This window comes from Lissotriton helveticus, chromosome 10 (genome assembly GCF_964261635.1).
Source record: "Lissotriton helveticus chromosome 10, aLisHel1.1, whole genome shotgun sequence".
NCBI classification, from domain to species: domain Eukaryota; kingdom Metazoa; phylum Chordata; class Amphibia; order Caudata; family Salamandridae; genus Lissotriton; species Lissotriton helveticus.
In genome coordinates this window covers 361,574,126-361,592,755 of record NC_136071.1, presented here as the reverse complement: position 1 = coordinate 361,592,755, position 18,630 = coordinate 361,574,126, and the positions used below count along the sequence as shown (strand labels likewise).

The following is an 18,630-nucleotide window of genomic DNA, read 5'->3' as shown; positions in this document are numbered from 1 at the left end:
TGCATTTTAGTGCCATCCGACCACATGCAAAATGGCTGCTCCATACTAAATTAGTTCTCATTTATGTTGACTTTTCTCCTATTGCAAAAAATTTGCTTATAGTGTCAACCGATTTTAACAGCTTTCACGTATGGGGCAGGGAGGGTACTGCAGTCTCTCCTCGCTCACTATATCTAAAATAATTTACAGGATGGTTAAAGCTACTATGTCTAAGTGATGGAAAATGTCCTTTTGTTCATGGGGGTTTAAATATTAAACGCACATAAGTGTGACTAAATATTACTTCAGGCCGTGATTTGATGGAATTCAGAATGACACTTTCAGGGCCAAATGCATAGAGAGAGTATGCTCAGACCAGGAGAGTTCAATACTGAGAACGTCCATGTCTTACTCTTTTTAATAGTGAAAACAATTTAAAATGCTCATATCTCTGCAGGGTGAACTGACAGTTTCGTGTGTAAGTAAGTAGCTTTATGAGCACCCACCCATTTTACAGCTACACCGGGGAAAAAAGTATCCCCCACATGCATCATTGTGTCTTTTTGCATTTCTTAATTTGCGAAAAATAAGGAATCGCAAATTAAGAAATGCAAAATGATATGCATCAATATTTTCGGTATTCTTTTGGGATTCGGTAAAAATCGCAATTTTTACCGAATCCCAAAGAAATACCGATTTCTTAACTTAATTTTCGCAATTCCCATTGATTCCTATGGGCCAAAAGGCCCATAGGAGTCAATGGAAATTGCGAGTGGCACTTAGAAAATTTCATGGGTGCAGGGGGGGGTCCAAAGGACCCCCCCATGCACCCCTGAAATGTATTTTTCGCATCATGTTGCACACACACATGTCCTAAGGACATGTGTGTCCGTAACATGAATGTTGAAAAAAAAACATTTTACACATTTTACACACTTTTTCCAAATTTACCGAGTGGTTCAACCACTCGGTAAATTTGGCACCCTATTTGCGAATTTTCACTTTTTAAAAAAATGATGCATTGCTTTTAAGAAATCGCACATCTGCGACTTCTTAAAAGCACCCGCAATTTTAGAATTCGCACACATGTTACGAATTCTAAAATTGCTTCATGCATCCCAAAAAGCACTTTTGCATTCGCAAACGGCCGATTTTAAGGAATCGCACCGTTTGCGAATACAAAAATGCTTGATGCATGTGGGGGTATATTCCGAAAAAATAAAAGTGAACATTGTACCATTGTTGACCTTTTGGTGGCAGCAGAGCACTGATTTACTGCTCTGCTGCCGGACGTGTAAACTGATCTTCAATACCTTAGGCTTAGTCTCATATCCCTCAGAAATAGCTGACTATTCTAAATTCGCACATTTACCGCGCAGTTCGATTAATATTACAGGGAGCTGTATTTGCTCCTATCCTCCTCGTTGTTTTGCTGTGGTTGGGTCGAATGCGCAAAGAAACCTCTTTTTTTTCTGTAATTTTTTATTGTATAAAAAATATATATTTACATGGAGCATAGAATATACATGGGTGGAGGGGAAAAAGAAAAAAAAAAAAATAGGGGGGTGAGAAGAGAAAAGAAGAAAACGCCCGGGGGGGGGGGGGGGGGGGGGAGTTCGCTACCAGCTTCCAGTCTTATTGGGGTTAGTCCGATTGCCAGTCTTTCAAGTTCTGCTTGTCGATGTCGTCCTCCGCCTCTTTGCTTGCTTGGTTGACATCCTTGGTCCCACGCCCCGGAGGATAGAAAGGATAGAGAAAGGTCGAAGAAGAAAACAGAAAGGAGCGTTGCAGGTTACATTCCTGTTGTGTGCACAGAGACCGGCGAGGTGTACCGCTTCGCTGATTGCCTAGCTTCGCCGCCTACGGGGGTTTATGCGATGATAGGTAGTTGTCTAGGGAACCCCACATATTCGACTGCCTGTGTGTTTTCGGTGAGTGTATCGCTGTAATGTTGTCAGCCCCTCGTAGGAAGGTGATCCAGTTAAGCCATGCTTTAGGCGTGGCTTTCGCTGTGTCTTTCCAGTTGCTTAGGACTGTTTTGACTGCCGCAGTCAGCAGTAGGTCGATGAGGTCGCGGTCTTCTATGGTTGTGATTGATGGGGATGTGAAACCCAGGACCAGGCTGTGGAAGTCTGTGTATGGTTACCCCTGTGATATCGTTAATTAGTGTACCAATTTTGTTCCAGAATTCCCTAACCTTAGAACAGCTGAAGAGTAGGTGTTCCAGGTCTCCCTTCCCCTTGTCACAGTTCCAGCAAGAATCGCTCTCTCGGATTCCCATGGATGCTAGGCGGGCTGGTGTCCAGTATGCCTTATGTACTAGCCAGAATTTGGTCTGGTTTAGAGTTGCCGTTACCATTTTCCTGGAGGTGGATCTCCATAGCTCGGCTCTCTCGTCCTCACTTAGCACCCTACCCGCTATTGTTCCCCAAAAATTCGTGACTTTGTCGTTGAGTTTGGTAGATTTGGAGCATAGGGCTTTGTAAAGGTGTGCCACTTGGTGTCCCAGAGTGTTGAGGTTGGCGGCGTGTTGTATGAGTGATGGTGTTAGACCGTTTAGGTTTGCCTTTCTTATTGCTACCTTGATCTTCAGAAAGTTGTACAGTTCTATGCTCTGTAGGTTGTGCTTTTCTTTGAGGGTGTCAAAAGTTAGGTGCGTGCCTTGTTTCTGAAGGTCGTTGGCAGTGGAGATGCCGTGTCTATACCATGAATGCATGTTCAGAGTCTTATCCCTGTATTTTATTGTGGGGTTGTGCCAAATGGACTCGAATTGACTTTTCCTTATGCTTGTTCCCATTAGTTTGTCAACACTTAGGAGCGCAGTTCTTGTGTTCTTTAGGACGGGGTTGTCCTTGATTGCTGGGTGTCGGGTGGCGGTGAGAAGGGTGACGGGGTTCATACCTTTTAGTAGTCCCCGCTCAAATGTCAGCCATGCGGGGGTGTATTCCGGTCTCGGGTCGAGCCAGTGGAGCCCTTGTCTGGCTAAGCATGCCTTCTGGAATCTTTTGAAATTGGTTAGGTTGAGGCCTCCCAGGTCTTTTGACAGTCTAAGCTTGTGTAGGCTAATTCTGGGCTTTTTCTCCCTCCACAGAAAGTTATTCAGCATTTTGTCAAGTCCCTTGTGGAAGTCTTCTGTGTTTATTAGTGGCAGCATGCTCAGCATGTAATTAATCATTGGTGTGAGCATCATTTTAATCGCTTCCACTCTCCCCCACCACGTTGTGAATTTGGGAGACCATCCTTCTACTCTATCCTTAATTTTCTGGAGAGTGGCTTGCTCGTTGTGTTCCAGTGTGGCTCTTAGGTCCCTCTCGAAGAGAAGGCCTAAGTATTTTATGGGTTTCTGCTGCCATGTTAGGCCTGATGTGCCTAACACCGTTTTTGTTGTGTGGACGTTCAGCGGTTTGCATTCGGATTTGTCCCTGTTCCGTTTGTACCCCGAGACCTGGGCATATTGTTCTATTGTATCCATCAGTGCTTTGATGGATCTCTCTGGGTCTTCTGTGACTATTAGTACGTCGTCCGCATATGCCGCTAACTTGAAAGTTTCTCCCTCTACAGGTATTCCTGCTATGTCTTTGTTGGTTCTGATCATGGTTAGGAGTGGTTCTATCGCTAGTAGGAATAGGGCTGGTGATAGCGGGCATCCTTGTCTGGTCCCCCGTCCTAGGTGAAGTGTTTCAGATATACCTCCGTTTACTACCACCCGTGCTTTAGGGTCGTTGTAGAGGGCCATTACCATCTTCCTATAGTTGGGTCCTAGCCCAAATTTCCCCATACATTGGTCAAGGAATGGCCATGACACCCTATCAAAGGCCTTCTCAGCGTCCAAGGCTATCATGACTGCTGCGTTGCTACTTTTGGAGGAGTGGTTAATTATGTGGCATAGCAGCCTTGTGTTGTCGTGGGACATACGGTTTTTAAGGTAGCCTACTTGGGAGCTGTGTATAAGCTTAGGTAGGTATGCATTGAGTCTGGTTGCTAGTATTTTTGCGTATATTTTACAATCTACGTTTATGAGTGAGATTGGTCTAAAATTCTTTGCCTGGTTTGTGTCCTTCCCTTCCTTTGGTATTACTATTATGTTTGCTTCTGCCATTGATTGTGTCATGCGTCCATTCTGGACACACTTCGTGAAGACTTCTTTCATGGTGGGTTTGAGAATGTGCAGGTACTGCTTGTAAAATCCGGCCGTGAAGCCGTCTGGCCCCGATGCCTTGTTGTCTTTCAGGCTTGCCGTGGCTATCCCTATTTCGTCCTCCGTTATGGTTAGTTCAAGGATGTCTCGTTCCTTGTCTGTTAGCGTCGGTGTGGATATGCGTCCTAATAGTTCTTTGCCTCCATCATCTTTTAGTGTTCCGTCTCTCGTATATAGACCCTCGTAGAAGTCTCTGAAGACCTCCAGAATGTCTTTGTTTGCAGTCTGGGACTTGATATGTCTGTCTTTGATGGCCCCTATTGAGTGCTGTTTCTGTTTCCTCTTTAGGTAAGATGCTAGGTTTTTCCCTGCTTTGTTTGCGGTGCACAGGTTAATAGATTTGTATTTGTTAATCCAGGTCCCTGCTCTCTCACTCAGTATTCTGTTGAGTTCATACTTCCGTTTAGTTAGGCTAGTGAGGGTGTTCTTATCTTCTAGGTTGGCTATGTGGCCGTTCTCAAGGTTTTTAATTTCTTTTTCTAGGTCTGCAATTTTTTTTGTTTCTTTCTTTGTTCAGCCTGCCCTTGATTGTCATAGCGGTCCCCCTGATGGTGGCTTTTAAGGCATCCCATAGCAGTTCTCTGTCTGTCTCTGGGGTGTCATTAATTGTCATGTACTCTTTTATTGCCGCTTCTATCTCTGCTTTCGCTGAGATGTTGGTGAGCAGATTACCATCAAAACGCCATCTCCGAGTTGGCTTTTCGTTGTGCTTCCCTGATAGGGTTAGGCTTATATGCGAATGGTCTGAGATTGTCCGAGGCCCAATTTCCGTGTGGTCTATGAGGTGGGTGTGTGTTTCTGACATGAGGATGTAGTCTATTCAGCTGTAGGAGTTGTGTGGGTTGGAGTAAAAGGTATATTCTCTGGCGTCTGGATTGCTTAGGCGCCATGGGTCCTTCAGGCTGAGTTTGGAGCATAGGTTCTTCAGGATGTTGCTTTTGTGTGTCGCTTGGCTCGGTCTGTGTGGGTGCTTATCAATCACTGGGTCTAGAACCTGGTTCATGTCGCCAGCGACGACAGGAAGGTCACCTAGTGGTAGTGTGTGTAGTTGTGCTCCCACCCCATCCCAGAAGGGTCTGGCGTCAGTGTTTGGGCCATATATGTTGGCCACGTGGAATGTTTCCCCGGCTCTCCTTAGGCTAGTCACAAGAGCTCTCCCCTGGGTGTCTGCCTGTGAGTCTACCACTATTAGCTTGGAGTTTTTGCTAGTTATTGTCACCACCCCATTTTTCTTGTTCTGTGCTGGTGACCCTATAACATCGCCTATCCAGATGGCTCTGAGGCGCTTTATGTCCTCGGCGTCTAGTCTTGTCTCTTGGAGTACGTATATATCGCTCTTTAGTTTCCTGAGGTGTTCGAGCACTTTCCTCCTTTTCACCGGACTGTTGAGACCTTTGACGTTCAGGGATACTATCTTAATGTCAGTTGAGAGGTTTGTCTGGTTGTTGTGTGTCATTTGTGTTGCTTTGCATTTCGCGGTCTGTGTGGCCTTGCTCTGTGTGGATTGCTGTGTCCCCCTCTCTCTGGTCCTTGGGTTATTTGTGGGTGCCTGTGCTTACGCCTGCGTTTGTTGCTCCTAGATGTAGGTGTGGAAGTTATAGAGAAAGAGTAGTAGAAGAAGAGATAGTGGAAGAAAGTAACCCCATGCATGTGCTCCCCGCTCCCTCCTCCCTCCCCTGCCTCCCCTGCCCTCCCCTCCCACCCCCCTCCCTCCCTTACTTGCTGAGTGGGTGTGCGACGACAAAGTTCCTTTGCACCGCATCGTCCCTGAGGTAGAGTTTGTGTTCTTTATTTGGTAGAGCCTTGAAAGTGGAAAAGGTACAGTCTGTCTCGGTCATTCTTGGACGGCAATGTGGACGGTCGTCTGAGTCCACTAGCTCCGCATCCCTGAGGCAAACTAAGGCCATAACTACCCGCCAAACAAGTTTGTGCAGCCCCAGTGAACAAGTTTCATGTAGGGGAAGAGCAAGGCTACAAGCGAGTCGAGGATTTGCCAGACAGAATCGGTGCAAAACGAAGATATCGGACCTCGAGGCTCCCGGGACCCAGCCAAGGTGCAGACCCCAAAATGGCGCCCAGCGAGTAAGGAGGAGGAGAAGCCACTGCAGCCCAAACGGAGAAGTCGTGGAAGTAGGAAAGGAGGTGAGCCGCACACGAACACCCCCAGCAGGCTCCCTGGCACAGCGACCAGTGGGTGCGGTAGCAGAGAAACCGGAGGTGAGCGGGGGAGTGGTGTGATGCGGAGCGGCTGCAGGGCATAAAGAGGACGGGCGCAACGGTAAACAAACGGAGGGGTCCGCAGAGGGAGTCGGCAAGCTGTAAAGCGGCTAACGGTGGCAAACGGCAGCAATTTCTGACACTTACCGAAAACACCCCATAACAACGAAGACCGGTAACGAAAACGAAACCATCACCGCTCATAGGGGCCGCCATCACCGGAAGCAGAGCTGGGAGTAAACAACAAACACCGGAAGTGGTGAACGCCCAGTAGGACGCACCGAAAGCAAACACCGCGACCACGATCAGAGACCCGAGCTACGAGGCTACACTAAGTAGCAGCAGGTGTGCAGGTAGAGCGGGGCTCTCCGCGACAATACTCGAGAGAGAGCGGCGGCTGGCCAAAGCGGGGGCACAGAGGAGCTGAGGCACAAAGGCGAGGCGGGCTCAAAGATCTCCACAACTGCCCACGTGAGTGCACAAGTGCGGAATAGCGGCAAGAACGCAAGGGGAAACGCACGAGAGCACAAACGCCGCGACCGCGACCCCCCACAGGCAGGTGCGCAGGAATGCAAAGGGAGACGCAAGAGCGCACGAGCACGCACACAAGCAGGGAAACAGAAGCGCCCAACCTGCACCTCCCGGCAACATCAACCCACCTACGGCGAGGGGGAAAGTGGAGGCAAGGTGGAAGCGCATAGCCACACTTCACATGGCCGCAAGAAGACAGCGCTAACCAGCTCAATCTTTGAGCCCTCAAGTTATGTGAATAAAGACCGCTAAGGCAACTACGTGGGCCCCATTACCTGCGAGCAGTAGGTGCCTAATAAGGAGAACAAGACACCAGAGGGGCCAGAGGACAACACCTAGAGCAACACACGCCGCACACCCACTCACAGCTTCGGAAAGCGGACGGCACATAAGCCGCGAACGAGACAAAGCACACGCTGGCAGGTCTCAAAGCCAAGACCAGAACAAGGCACATTAGAGAGCCAAGCAGATACAGAGCGCAAGGATCTTGTGCCTCAACATCAAAAGCAACCATAGCAGGCACCCCAGCAGCGGCCCAAAAGGAAGGGCGCATAGGAAACATTCTGTCGCGAAGAGGCATCGGAACTATGGCAAGCAATGAGGGGAAAACGGTAGGAGACCAAAAGAAGCCAAAAATAGACAGTCAAGGATCCCCTGTGAAAACCAAAGGTGAAACAGCCACACTAGAGACCATCCTAAGGAGAATCAATGAAGGGAATGAGGTGGCGAAAGAAACAAAACTAAAAGTGGAGAACATGCAACTTGAGCTGGCGGCAATAAGAGCTGATCTCCACAAAACCAACATAAGAATGGAAGCAGCAGAAGGCCGAATCAGCTCTGTGGAGGATGCAACCAAGGAGAATACTAAGGCCATAGCAGAATGTCAGAAGGCCACGAAGGCCATACAGAGACAGCTAGCTGAGCAGGACGACAGGGCCAGGAGAGGCAACGTAAGGATCCTGGGCGTACCGGAGGGGGCAGAGGATAAAGCAGGCTCGTGTGCAGCCATGCTTGAGGAGATGATCCCCAAACTCACAGGCATCAACTTCGAAAGGCGGTTCGAGGTGCAAAAGGCCTACAGAGTGCCGGCAGGGAAACCAACGACGGGCAAAGGACCAAGATCAATAATATGCAATCCGCTGAGAGCGAGCCAAACTGCCGCCATTTTTGCTTTCGCCAGAAAAAATTAGAACCTGACATGGGCAGGCTGCAAGATCGTGCTGACCCAAGATTACTCAAAACCAACGGTCGAGACCAGGAAAGGGTTTCTAGCCCTCAGAGATACCCTGCGGAAAAGAGGCGCCAGCTTCAGTTTCGTTGGCCCGGCTCGCTTCAGGGTCACAGACAAATGGAGAACAATGGTGTTCAAAAACCCAGGAGATTTGAGACGGTATCTGCAAGGCCCACCGACAGAGGAGATGGAGGAAACAAAAAGCCCCGGTGCAGCGAAAAGAAGCGCTTCTCCCGACGTGACCGGACAATCGGAGTAATGAGCACCACAAGCAACAGACAACACGTCTACCTCAAACAACCAAGTGACATACGAAAATGATCCTTGACCACCAAGAGAAAGGAATGGCCTCACAGGCTTGGAAAATCTACCTCAGCTCGGACGTACGAGCAGGGTGGCGGAGTGCAGAACTGAGGAGCAAAGCCACGCTTACGAGCTCGTTCAAACCCACCTCAGCACGGTGATGGACCACGAAAAGAAAGTCTGAAAGCAAAGAAACCTCTTTAAGGTGAAAGTTCGCGCTTTACTAATGGCCTCAGAGGCAGATAGCGTCTGTACACAAACATTCTGTTTTGCCCCACAGAGAAAGATAATTGGATGAAACATTGCATCGATGCCTTGTTTTAAAGGGCTTTAGAATAGATGCAGTGAACCATTTGTAGTTATTAACAATATTTAAAACCATGCTAATGATAGTTTTTAGTTTATACTGTTTTAACAACCCATTTTTGTAATTCAATGTAATTTGTGCTTTTGTTTATGCAAAAAAAAACTGGCCCGACACCCAATTTATGCCACAATATTTTGTTGCAGTTTTTTTTTACCTATTTCATTCCACTAAGAAGCAGCTGTTGCCTATTCTTTCAGCAACCAAATATTATGTATTTTTTTTGTTTTTAACACCTTAACCGCCGCGCCGCGGTGCGGTGCGGGCGTTCTGAAGGGTGGGCGGGGCTCCGTCGGCCACACCAGTTTCTTCCATGGTGTGAGGGTCATTTTTTAGGTCTCACCGGGCGTTGCAGCGCACATGTGCTGCTCGCTCTGCGAGAGCTTCTTGGAATCAATACAGTTTCCGAAGTTATCTTTCAGCTCCGCCCCTTATCCTGGTTGGTTAGCGCCATACCGTATGCTAAACGGAGTGTGATAATTGTAAGTGAGGCTTTTTAGCCCCTCCTGGTTACCACCCTGTCCACTTTTGGCCCCGCCCACAGGGACTGGATGGTTTACTGGCAGAGTTACACAGTCTTCTAGCCTGGAAGCACCCTTTCTTTTTCATTTTCATCGCTGTCAGCTTCAATTGCACAAGTGCGGTCTGCTTCGGTCGCGCTTGTTTATTTACTTAATTGCACAAGCGTGTTTCACTTCGGCAGCTCTTGTTTGCAAATGCTTGTTTTAGTATATTATTAGCGTAAATTAAATCTTCAAAATCCACAATTCATGGGCTTCTCTTGTGCACCAATAAGATTTATTCAGTAGACTTGGTTGGTAGTAAGGGAACACAGCGTCCATCTTGGAACAATAGTCGTTCAGTTTTGTTGTAATCTAGCATTAAAATAGCTTAACGGTACAACATCCCTTTTTGAAGATAGAAAACTACCCGATATTTTAAAGAATACATGACTAAACTATAGATATTAATTCTAAAAAACATTGTGGAATTGCCACATTGCATACGTATATATATGCATGCTGATAAGTTATAAACGATTATCAAAATGAAATAGAAATGTATATTCTTTCAATTTTGTTAAAAGAGTTTTTAATGCTGCTATGGTCCAACACGAGGACGCGGAACTGTAATACTTTCACAATCAGTAAAGTTAGTGTAGGCCACAACTCTACGTTTCAAGCCTCGTTCTCGCTGTAAATCGGTCTGGTCCGTCATACTAGTTTTAGAGACGTGATTGTTTTTTAAAGAAACTCCTGCCTACTTCCAAATACCCAGTTCCAATGTGCATGACGTATGGTTCCTGGGCGAGAGGGACACTCTGGGCTGTGTGAGTGGTTTTTCTGGACTGCTTGATGGCATTGGACATGGAGCCACTACTACAGGCGTGGAGCTGTTTCCTACGCCGTAAATTTCAGCGGTGCGCCCAGCTTTGCTGAGAGGTTCTAGAGACCACACCCTATGACCAGGTACAGGGGCAGTTTTGAGTTCATTTCAGATGAGGGCACTCCGGAAACCCATCCGCAACTAAGAGGGCTTCCCTACGTCCAAGTACATGGACATACCATTGTGGCCTTACTGCAAGCATTTTATAAAGGCCAACTGAAAAATCCTAAAGATCCCCCTTGTTTTCGCTGCTGCCTAGTGATTGGAAATACCTGGAGCTCGCGCCTCCAGCTCCAGGTGGTCTGCCAATGCGTAATGATGCTGGATATTTTGCTCCTGCTGATCACGTTGGGTTTGTAATTAAGGTTTTGTTTATCATGCAGTTGGCCGTCTTCGATCTAATCACGTTGTTTTCCTTGCGATCCGATATTTGGTTGAGCTTCTCTTTAGAATATCGTTGTAATTAATAAGCATTCTTATAGTTCACAGTCTATTCTGGGTCCAGTTATAGAAATATTGCTAAAAACAAGCATTTTCAATGCCAGCAGGTCTGCCCTACAACTGAAAGTGGCTTATCGCCCACTAATGAGCTCTTTCACTCTTTATTGCACTCATGCATTTCATCCACCCATTGAAACCTTCTTGCATTTATTCATCTGCAATAAAACGTACACACAAATTCCCACAAGGATATGGATTGAAAAGTAGAAAAAAGAAAATGTGCCACCACCTAAACTTGGGGCACATGTGGCAGATGACTGTCTTGAATTTGTATTGTACATTGTGTATCATTGTTTTAAAGTGCCAACATAGCTTCTATATTTAGAAGCAATGTCTTGGACATCTTTGAGCGGTAAAACAATGATACGTTTTGCACAATATGATTCCAAGGCAGCTGCTTAGTTATCATCGCACTGGGCTGGTCATCGCTATTGTATTAAGCCAAGGTGGCCAACGTAATACTGCTAAACATAGTGGCTATTTGGATTGGCAAAATAATTAGACACTATGGACAATATCATTCTGAAGTGGCTTCTCAGTTTAGAAATAGTGGCAGCACAAGATGCAGCACACTGGAGATTAAATGAAGGGCAAGCAGGCAGCCCGATAGGACAGCCGGGAGAGCTGCAGGTTGCTCAAAATACAAGTAGAGCAAAATAAATGAAAGGGTATTTATAAAAGAAAAGAAAAAAAATAATCTAAGCGACTGTCCCTTTGCCCAGACAATGAAGTATGCTTTGGGAAGAGAGATCAAAATTGGAACTGGATTTGGGGCAAACAAAACTAGAAGTGGTCAACGAATATAAATATCTGGGAATATGGTTTTACAGTACACTGAGATAGAGTACGCACTTAAAGGCCCAGAAAGCCAAAGCTTTAGCCCGGTCTGTGGGCTGAAAAAATTCAATCGTAATTATGGCGGTATGTCCCATAGACCCCTGTTGAAGGCATTTGATGCAATGATCCCGCCACAATTGCAGAATGGGACAGAAATGTTATGTTTAGGAGGGAAAAGTACCTAGGATAGCGAGGAAGGTAAATGCTTAAAAGCATTGATGTCACTGCCTAGCTCATCAATGATCCAGGCCATTAGGCTAGAACTAGATTTGACATCATGGAATGTCCAGGTCCAAGTGAGTTTACTTAGATTTTGGAAACGACTGGGGGCAGGGGAAGATGGTAAAGTGTTGATTTGGTGTATGAAGGAGATGTAGTTGAGCGAACTAAAGTGGGCGAAAGTAATAAGAAAGAAACTGTACTCCATCTGTGAAAGTTTGAAGGTGAAAATTGGCCCCCAGTCCTTGCATATTGCAGAAACAAAAAGTGTACTCAAATCCCTAGCAAAGGAAAAGTCCAGACTAATGATATGGAGCATTTGAGACAAAAAGAGTCTGTGCAATTTTTGATAAATAGTTGGAGGAATGAAAAATGGTATCCTTACCTAGATACCCTACCAAATCAATGTCTCAGAATGGAACTTTTAAGAATGAGAGTAGGCATTAACCCTGCTCTAGCCAATGACAAAATAAAAGGAATATTGATGGACCATGAGGGCAGGTGTAAATGTGGGATGGGTATGACATTTAACTGCCTTCATATTCTGTTGGATTGCAAAATATTGCTAGACAAACGAAAATTGTTCCTACGTCAAGTATTTTTAAAGTATCGGATTGGGTCACGGATGCAAGCAATTGAGCTCCTCATGGACATGCAGTTCCTCGAGCAATAGCAGTGGCAAAATATATCCAGGCTGTTAAAAGGTTACTCATGGAATAGGGAATGGAGGAGTTGTCCGTGTATTGACAAAGAGAATTTGTAAATATCGTAATTTTAAGTGGTTTAAACATTAAATATATAGGTGTTACATTGAATTAAAATTAAATTAAATTTTATATGTTTTTTAGATTGTGTCCATAAATTGAGTATGTATTTGGTTTAACAAAACTAAGTGCAATTTTAGGATAATTAAGTTATCTGTTGTAAGGAGATAATGAATTTGGAATAATCCCTTTGTATTTTAATAATGGCTCTTTTACAATTTTAATCAAAGGTTGGGTTTTAATTTTATGCTGTTTAATGACCGATGGTCAAAATAAACTTATCTTTTGAACTTGAACTAATTTTCAGACAGGTGTGCACATGTTACCAGGCCAAATGCTCTTGCTCACATGGTAATAGAGCCTGTGGCAGAAATGACTTACACGAGTGCCCTAGGCAGTATGCTGTCATGGGGAGAAGCAGAGTAATGATGACACTTGAAAAGACAAAAGAGAACTGGCCAAAAGACCCTCTCTGCATGTTTATGTATTTGGAGTTTTTGTTATGTTTACAAGGGTCTGGCAGACACCACTGCACTTACATGTAACAAAGATTACCATCTCCCATCCTTATATCCCTCTTCCTTACCCTGACCTCTAACCACCTTCACAAGTGAAAATGTAAATGTTAAGCACTCACAATAATGTGCTGCATGGCTATAAACTTATACGGTCCCACAGGTGAGACCAATTGGCTATGCCAATGCTTGTTATTTTTTACCGTCCCTCGCTGCCAAATTTTACCTGGCAGTGATGGACAGCAAACAAATGCCATAAAGCCATCTGAGCCCCCCACTCTGAATCGGGTGGATGGTCGGATGGCTAACCCCCATAGCAGGAGTATGTTATAGATTGACCCAGAGTAGTGTCCGTTGTCGACATACTTAAAAGACCTTCCATTCTTTAATCGGGCAGGCAGGCTGTGAGCTTGGCATTGCCGGTACTCCATCACTGTTGCAAAAGAGGGCCCTCTCAACGATTCTCTAAACTAATACCCAAGGAATAAAGGAAATGAGTTTTCTGTATGTCTCTTACCTTCTGGGTTGTCGTTATAAATGCCACATAGGCCCTGTGTGCTACCCTTAAGATCAGCGCCAACTGTCACGTAGATGGCATCCTGCCCATCAAACTTCACTCGCACGCCAATCCCACTCTCTATGAACACGAAGTCACCCAGCCAGAGGACATTGATGCCTATGAGGAGAGAGGTGAACAGAGTTAGGGGCCATCAACATTGGTGCCTTCCCTTAAAGCACTGTAGCCGTAGGCTGATAAATAGTACAAGTAGCAAATTTACTTTAGTTAATTTATTTATAAAATGCACCAAAAGTCTCTTATGAAGTATAGAACCAGGGTGCATTAAAATGGCAAACAATAAAACAAACAACACAAAACACAACAGAGAATAACTACCCAACAATTCTCATATAAAAAAGCTAGAAACAGGCAAAACAAAATCATTAGAAGAACAGAAACCATAAAATATATTTTAAACATTAAAAAAGTTCTTCAGATAGCAAGTTTCTTCCCTTAGGTCTTTGAGAAGGAGGTCCAGAACGTCACTCAAGCAGCCTTCATGGATTTCCACCGAATCTAGACCGAATGTGTCTTATCACCAGAGGAATCTAATGAGAGCTTTGACAAGAAACATATCAGCAAGATCTGATTGGGAGGTACCATTCAATGATTTCCTTATTTAGAATCAGCTCTGCCTTTAGTGACACTAGCTCAAATGCTCACACCTGTTTTATCTCAAAAAAAATCTTTCCCCGGGGGCGTGGTTTAGTGCACTGTAAGATGGCCACCTGACTCAGAGCTCCTGCCACAAGCTCATACCAGTCCAGACCTGAAGTGTAGAGAACAGAGCAACACTGCGGCCATGTGGGAGGATGACGAGAGAATTTAGGCCACAGAGAAGGTGACATAGGGACTCTCATGGTTCAGTCATCCTTATCATTTGCTTGCTGGAACGATTGTTTCCAGACCCGTGAGTCTGGAGTATGGCTGGATCAAAAAATAAAATGCAAGTCAGAGGGCCATGGATGCCATCAGTAGGCTGTGCTTACCTTGAGGGGGCCCTGTGCTAGGAGGGAACCAACAGTGACGCAACAAAAACTGCATGAGAGGGGAGGATCTCCGGTGTACCAATGGAGGAAAGGCACAGCAGCTCTTTGAATGTTTGTAACCACCTAGAATTGCCCACATTGGAGGATATTTGCAGCACCTTCTACAGAGGGAGAGCCCTAGAACAACTTCTGTTAGAGACTGTTGTCCTTTTTCTTTTTTTTTTAAGCAATTCTTTATTAGAATTTTTTTACATTTCTATCCCACCCACCCCACCCACATATAAAGTAAAAAAAATACTCCCCCCCATACAGGCAACATTAGAAACTAGGCGCGTTATCTTTCTGAGAGATATCATAATCAAAGAATAGATTTCCATATGGCTATACAAAGTCTATAACAAACAAACAATAAGCAAGAAACAGGATGTAAGGGCAAGAAATGATTAAAAAGAAGAACACAACTGGTATAGTAATTATTTAGCATTGAACATCCGGGTTCCCTATCCACAGTGTGATAGGATACCATATTGTTAATCCCTTTTTTTTCTTTTTTAGGCCCTTGTGTTTGTATATGGCTGTTTCCAGACTATAGGTGGCTAAAAGTCGTGCCCGCCATTGTTGGAATGTAGGTGGATACAGGTCCAACCATGCAGATGTCAAGCAAATTCTAAGTACCACCATTGATATGAACAGCAATCCCTGCATGTTAGCAGGTCTAGCATTCCTATCGACCCCTAGTATTATTTCCGCTGTGGTAATCTCGATGTTACTCTCAAAGACTCCGGATGAGAACGTAGAAATTTCTCGTCTGATAGTGCTTAGGGTCTGACATGTGGCCAGCATATGTATCAGATCCACTTCGGGCATCTGTTGTCCATCCTCATATTCACATGGGGCTTAGTGATCCGCAACACTGAAAATTGATAGATCCGCTGCAAACGTACTACATAGCCTAGACTCTTAGTGTGTGGAGCAACTGTGGGAGGCATGAAGATAACAGGGGCTGGGAGAAACCTTGCCAATCTACTCAACATAATAGACTAAAAACTATACCTTCTTAAAGGAACCTCCATCAATAGTAAGCCCAGTGAGACAGGATTCAACAGTAGATTCAGATCCATCCTTGAAAGAGGTACTAGTGGAAGTGAAAGACTAGGTAACTATAATAGAGCAACAAATAGACACCAAAACCATGTACCTCAGTGTGATGATTTGTGAAAGATTACTGACAGCATGTGCTGGTTTTGTATTTTTTTTTATCGGTCTTTTATAATTAGACTGTAAACTGAATTTGTTTCCTGCTGTTTGTAATAATTTTATTTAATCAACAAATAAACTTACCTTACCTTACTGACAGCATGGCAACAATGGAAAAATCAGTACTGGTCACTCCATTGACATCAAGAACATGAACAAGCCACTCAGCATCTCACAGAGCATTCCAAGGATATGGAGGTATGCTCTTGCATGAACATTGTTTGTATAGTGAGAATGCCTGAATGAACTGATGGACCATCTGTTTAACCCCTTCCCTGTGGTGTGAAATCCGCCACGGTGAAGGGATTTAATTAGGGGGCGTAACCCCTTGCGTGCTCAGGATGGCCCCCGGCCGTCCTACATCACGGTAGGCGTGTACGGAGGACGGCCAGGGGCCGTCCGAACTCGGCCCACTAATTATTTCTTCCACACACGCGTGGATTTTGCGCTGTGCTGGGGAATCGGCGGCGTTCGGACGGCCCCCGGCCATCCAGAGCACATGCCCACCGTGACGTAGGACGGCAGGTGCCGTCCTGAGCACACAAGGGGTTAACGTTCTGTTGAATCACTCATTCAGGACATATTGCAATCCAAGGCTCTGCCAAAACTTTTCTCTGTGGAGACAGCTCCTTGGGCCTCAGTCGTTCCACTTAGGTCAGCGGTCAGACCCAGATTGATAATTGTCTGCTTCCTTAAGTTTAGAGACAGGGATGTAAGGCTACAGGCATCAATGTTGAAGAAATAACACATAAGTCATTTTCATTGCTGATTTCTTTCAAGAGGTGCAAAGTCAATGTAGAATCTCTGACAACGTCACAAGAGAACTGAGAAAAAAGGGGCTTGAAATATATAATGTTGATTCTTGTTTTGTTTCAGATTCTGTGGGAAGGGAGTTCTTGGAATTTTATGATGCCATGTGGCGTACAAGAATGGCTCAAGAGAAAGTGATGAGAGTTGTGATGGACTGGTTAGTTGTTCATCGGAAAAAAGATCTAACTCTCTGGTTGTGGCTGATGGTTAAGAAATTCCAGCATGGAAGAGAAAGCGGTTAAATGAAATCCCAGTTACAGGTAACAATCCCCTTGGCTTAACTGAGTGCCCCCTTCTGATTGCTACAGAGGGTAAATGCAACAAAAAACACAGAAAAATGTGATGGTGTTGTAGGTAGTACCCAATTTGGGGAACTACCCTATGCCTTACTCGACTCTCGAGGAGCCTGTTTTACTGGATGATGACACCTCTCCCACAACTTGTGGCATGCTTCATCATCGGTAACATCATACCACTCTGGGAAAATGATACTACCAGGGTGGACTCAAACTTCAGTATGAGGAAGTTCTTTTTAATACAAGCATTGGATAAAGCAGGGTTCCAGATAGGATGAAAACAACTGCAGGTGAACCCAAGGGACTACTTTCAATAGTTGGGTACCTGAAGTATAATGAAAAATAATCACAAATGGATTATAATGAGCTTCAAGTACTCATTTACCGGAGGTTGACCAACATGTCACTACCAATAATAGTTAGGTGAATTCATCACGGACAAGAGAACCCCAAGATCTTAAAGAAGCCTCAGACATGAAACATTAGTGTGGGAAAATACATTTCCTACCACTTTCTCGGATGTAAATGTGGAGCACTAACTCTAGTTTATTAGCACCTCGTGGTATGATGGAACTATTGCCATTTGCTTCTCTCCCTGTTCTAGGCCAATGGAATCAGATGGTGCAGAGAGGCCTCGAATCCGTGCTTTTCTGACAACCCACCAAGAACCCTGGCTAGACTGGGGAAATGCATATTCCTTCCGTCTTGCACTCCTCGATGCTCCTACAGATTTAAACTACCTCCTCTATCCCCTATGAGTCGTAGCTAGCATCTACTGACCACTGCAAGGGCCACATGCAAAGCTCCACTGACCACAGCAAGGGCAACATGCAAGGCTCCCTAAATCCCCACGATCTGTGCATCACAGGATGTCTGTCTCGCACTGTCCATCTCCCTGCATCATCCTTGTGAGCTGCATCCAATGGGGGGCGGGATGCTAAATCTGTCCAGACTAACACTCCTGATGTGTCCACTTGATTAGCACTTTGGGCCTGATTCGAAAAAAGGTAAACTGAGACGAAAGTCTAACTTTACTACTTTTGGCATTCACAAAGTGTATTTACGAGTAGTAAAGGTAGATTTTTGTCTCAGTTTAACTTAAGTTTGCACTCAGTCAAACTTAAGACTAAAACTTAAGTTAAACTGAGACAAAAGTCTAACTTTACTACTCGTAAATGCTGTTTGTGAATACCAAAAGTCATAAAGTTAGACTTTTGGCTCAGTTTACTTTTGTGAATTAGGCACTTTGCGTTTAAAAATCGCACCCGGACTAACTAGTCTGCACTTTGCAGTCTCTACTGCTACCTTCTTTGCACAAAACTGTTCAAACCTTTTGATCTAATTTTTAACTCTTTTTATACCTAAATAATTTTAAAAGCAGTTTATTGGCCGTTTTCTTCTTTTAGAAACACTACAGACTGTATTTTAGCTGGTAAACATCCTTTACAACGCAACTTTTACCACGCAGTGCTTTTACGACACAACTTTTACAACGCAAACTATTACAACGCATTGAGCTGGGGGCACTCTAGGATAGGGAATAGGTTTAATGTACTATCCAACACCTTCCCTACTATCCACGGGGACTGGAGTTGGAATAGTAAATTAAACTATTCACTATCCAGCGCCTAAAAGCACTATGCGTTGTAAAGGTATGCGTTGTAAAACTTGCGA

The 18,630-nt window shown here is 44.9% G+C and overlaps 1 protein-coding gene across 1 annotated transcript in view; it reads right to left on the bottom strand.

Annotated features, from left to right (window-relative positions):
- Positions 1-18,630, bottom strand: part of LOC144784018 (SCO-spondin-like) — a 1,726,865-nt gene that overhangs the window by 1,659,272 nt on the left and 48,963 nt on the right. Inside the window, exon 7 of the mRNA XM_078662721.1 lies at positions 13,563-13,721. Coding sequence (XP_078518847.1) covers positions 13,563-13,721 — 159 coding nt within the window. The remainder of the gene's footprint in view (positions 1-13,562; positions 13,722-18,630) is intronic.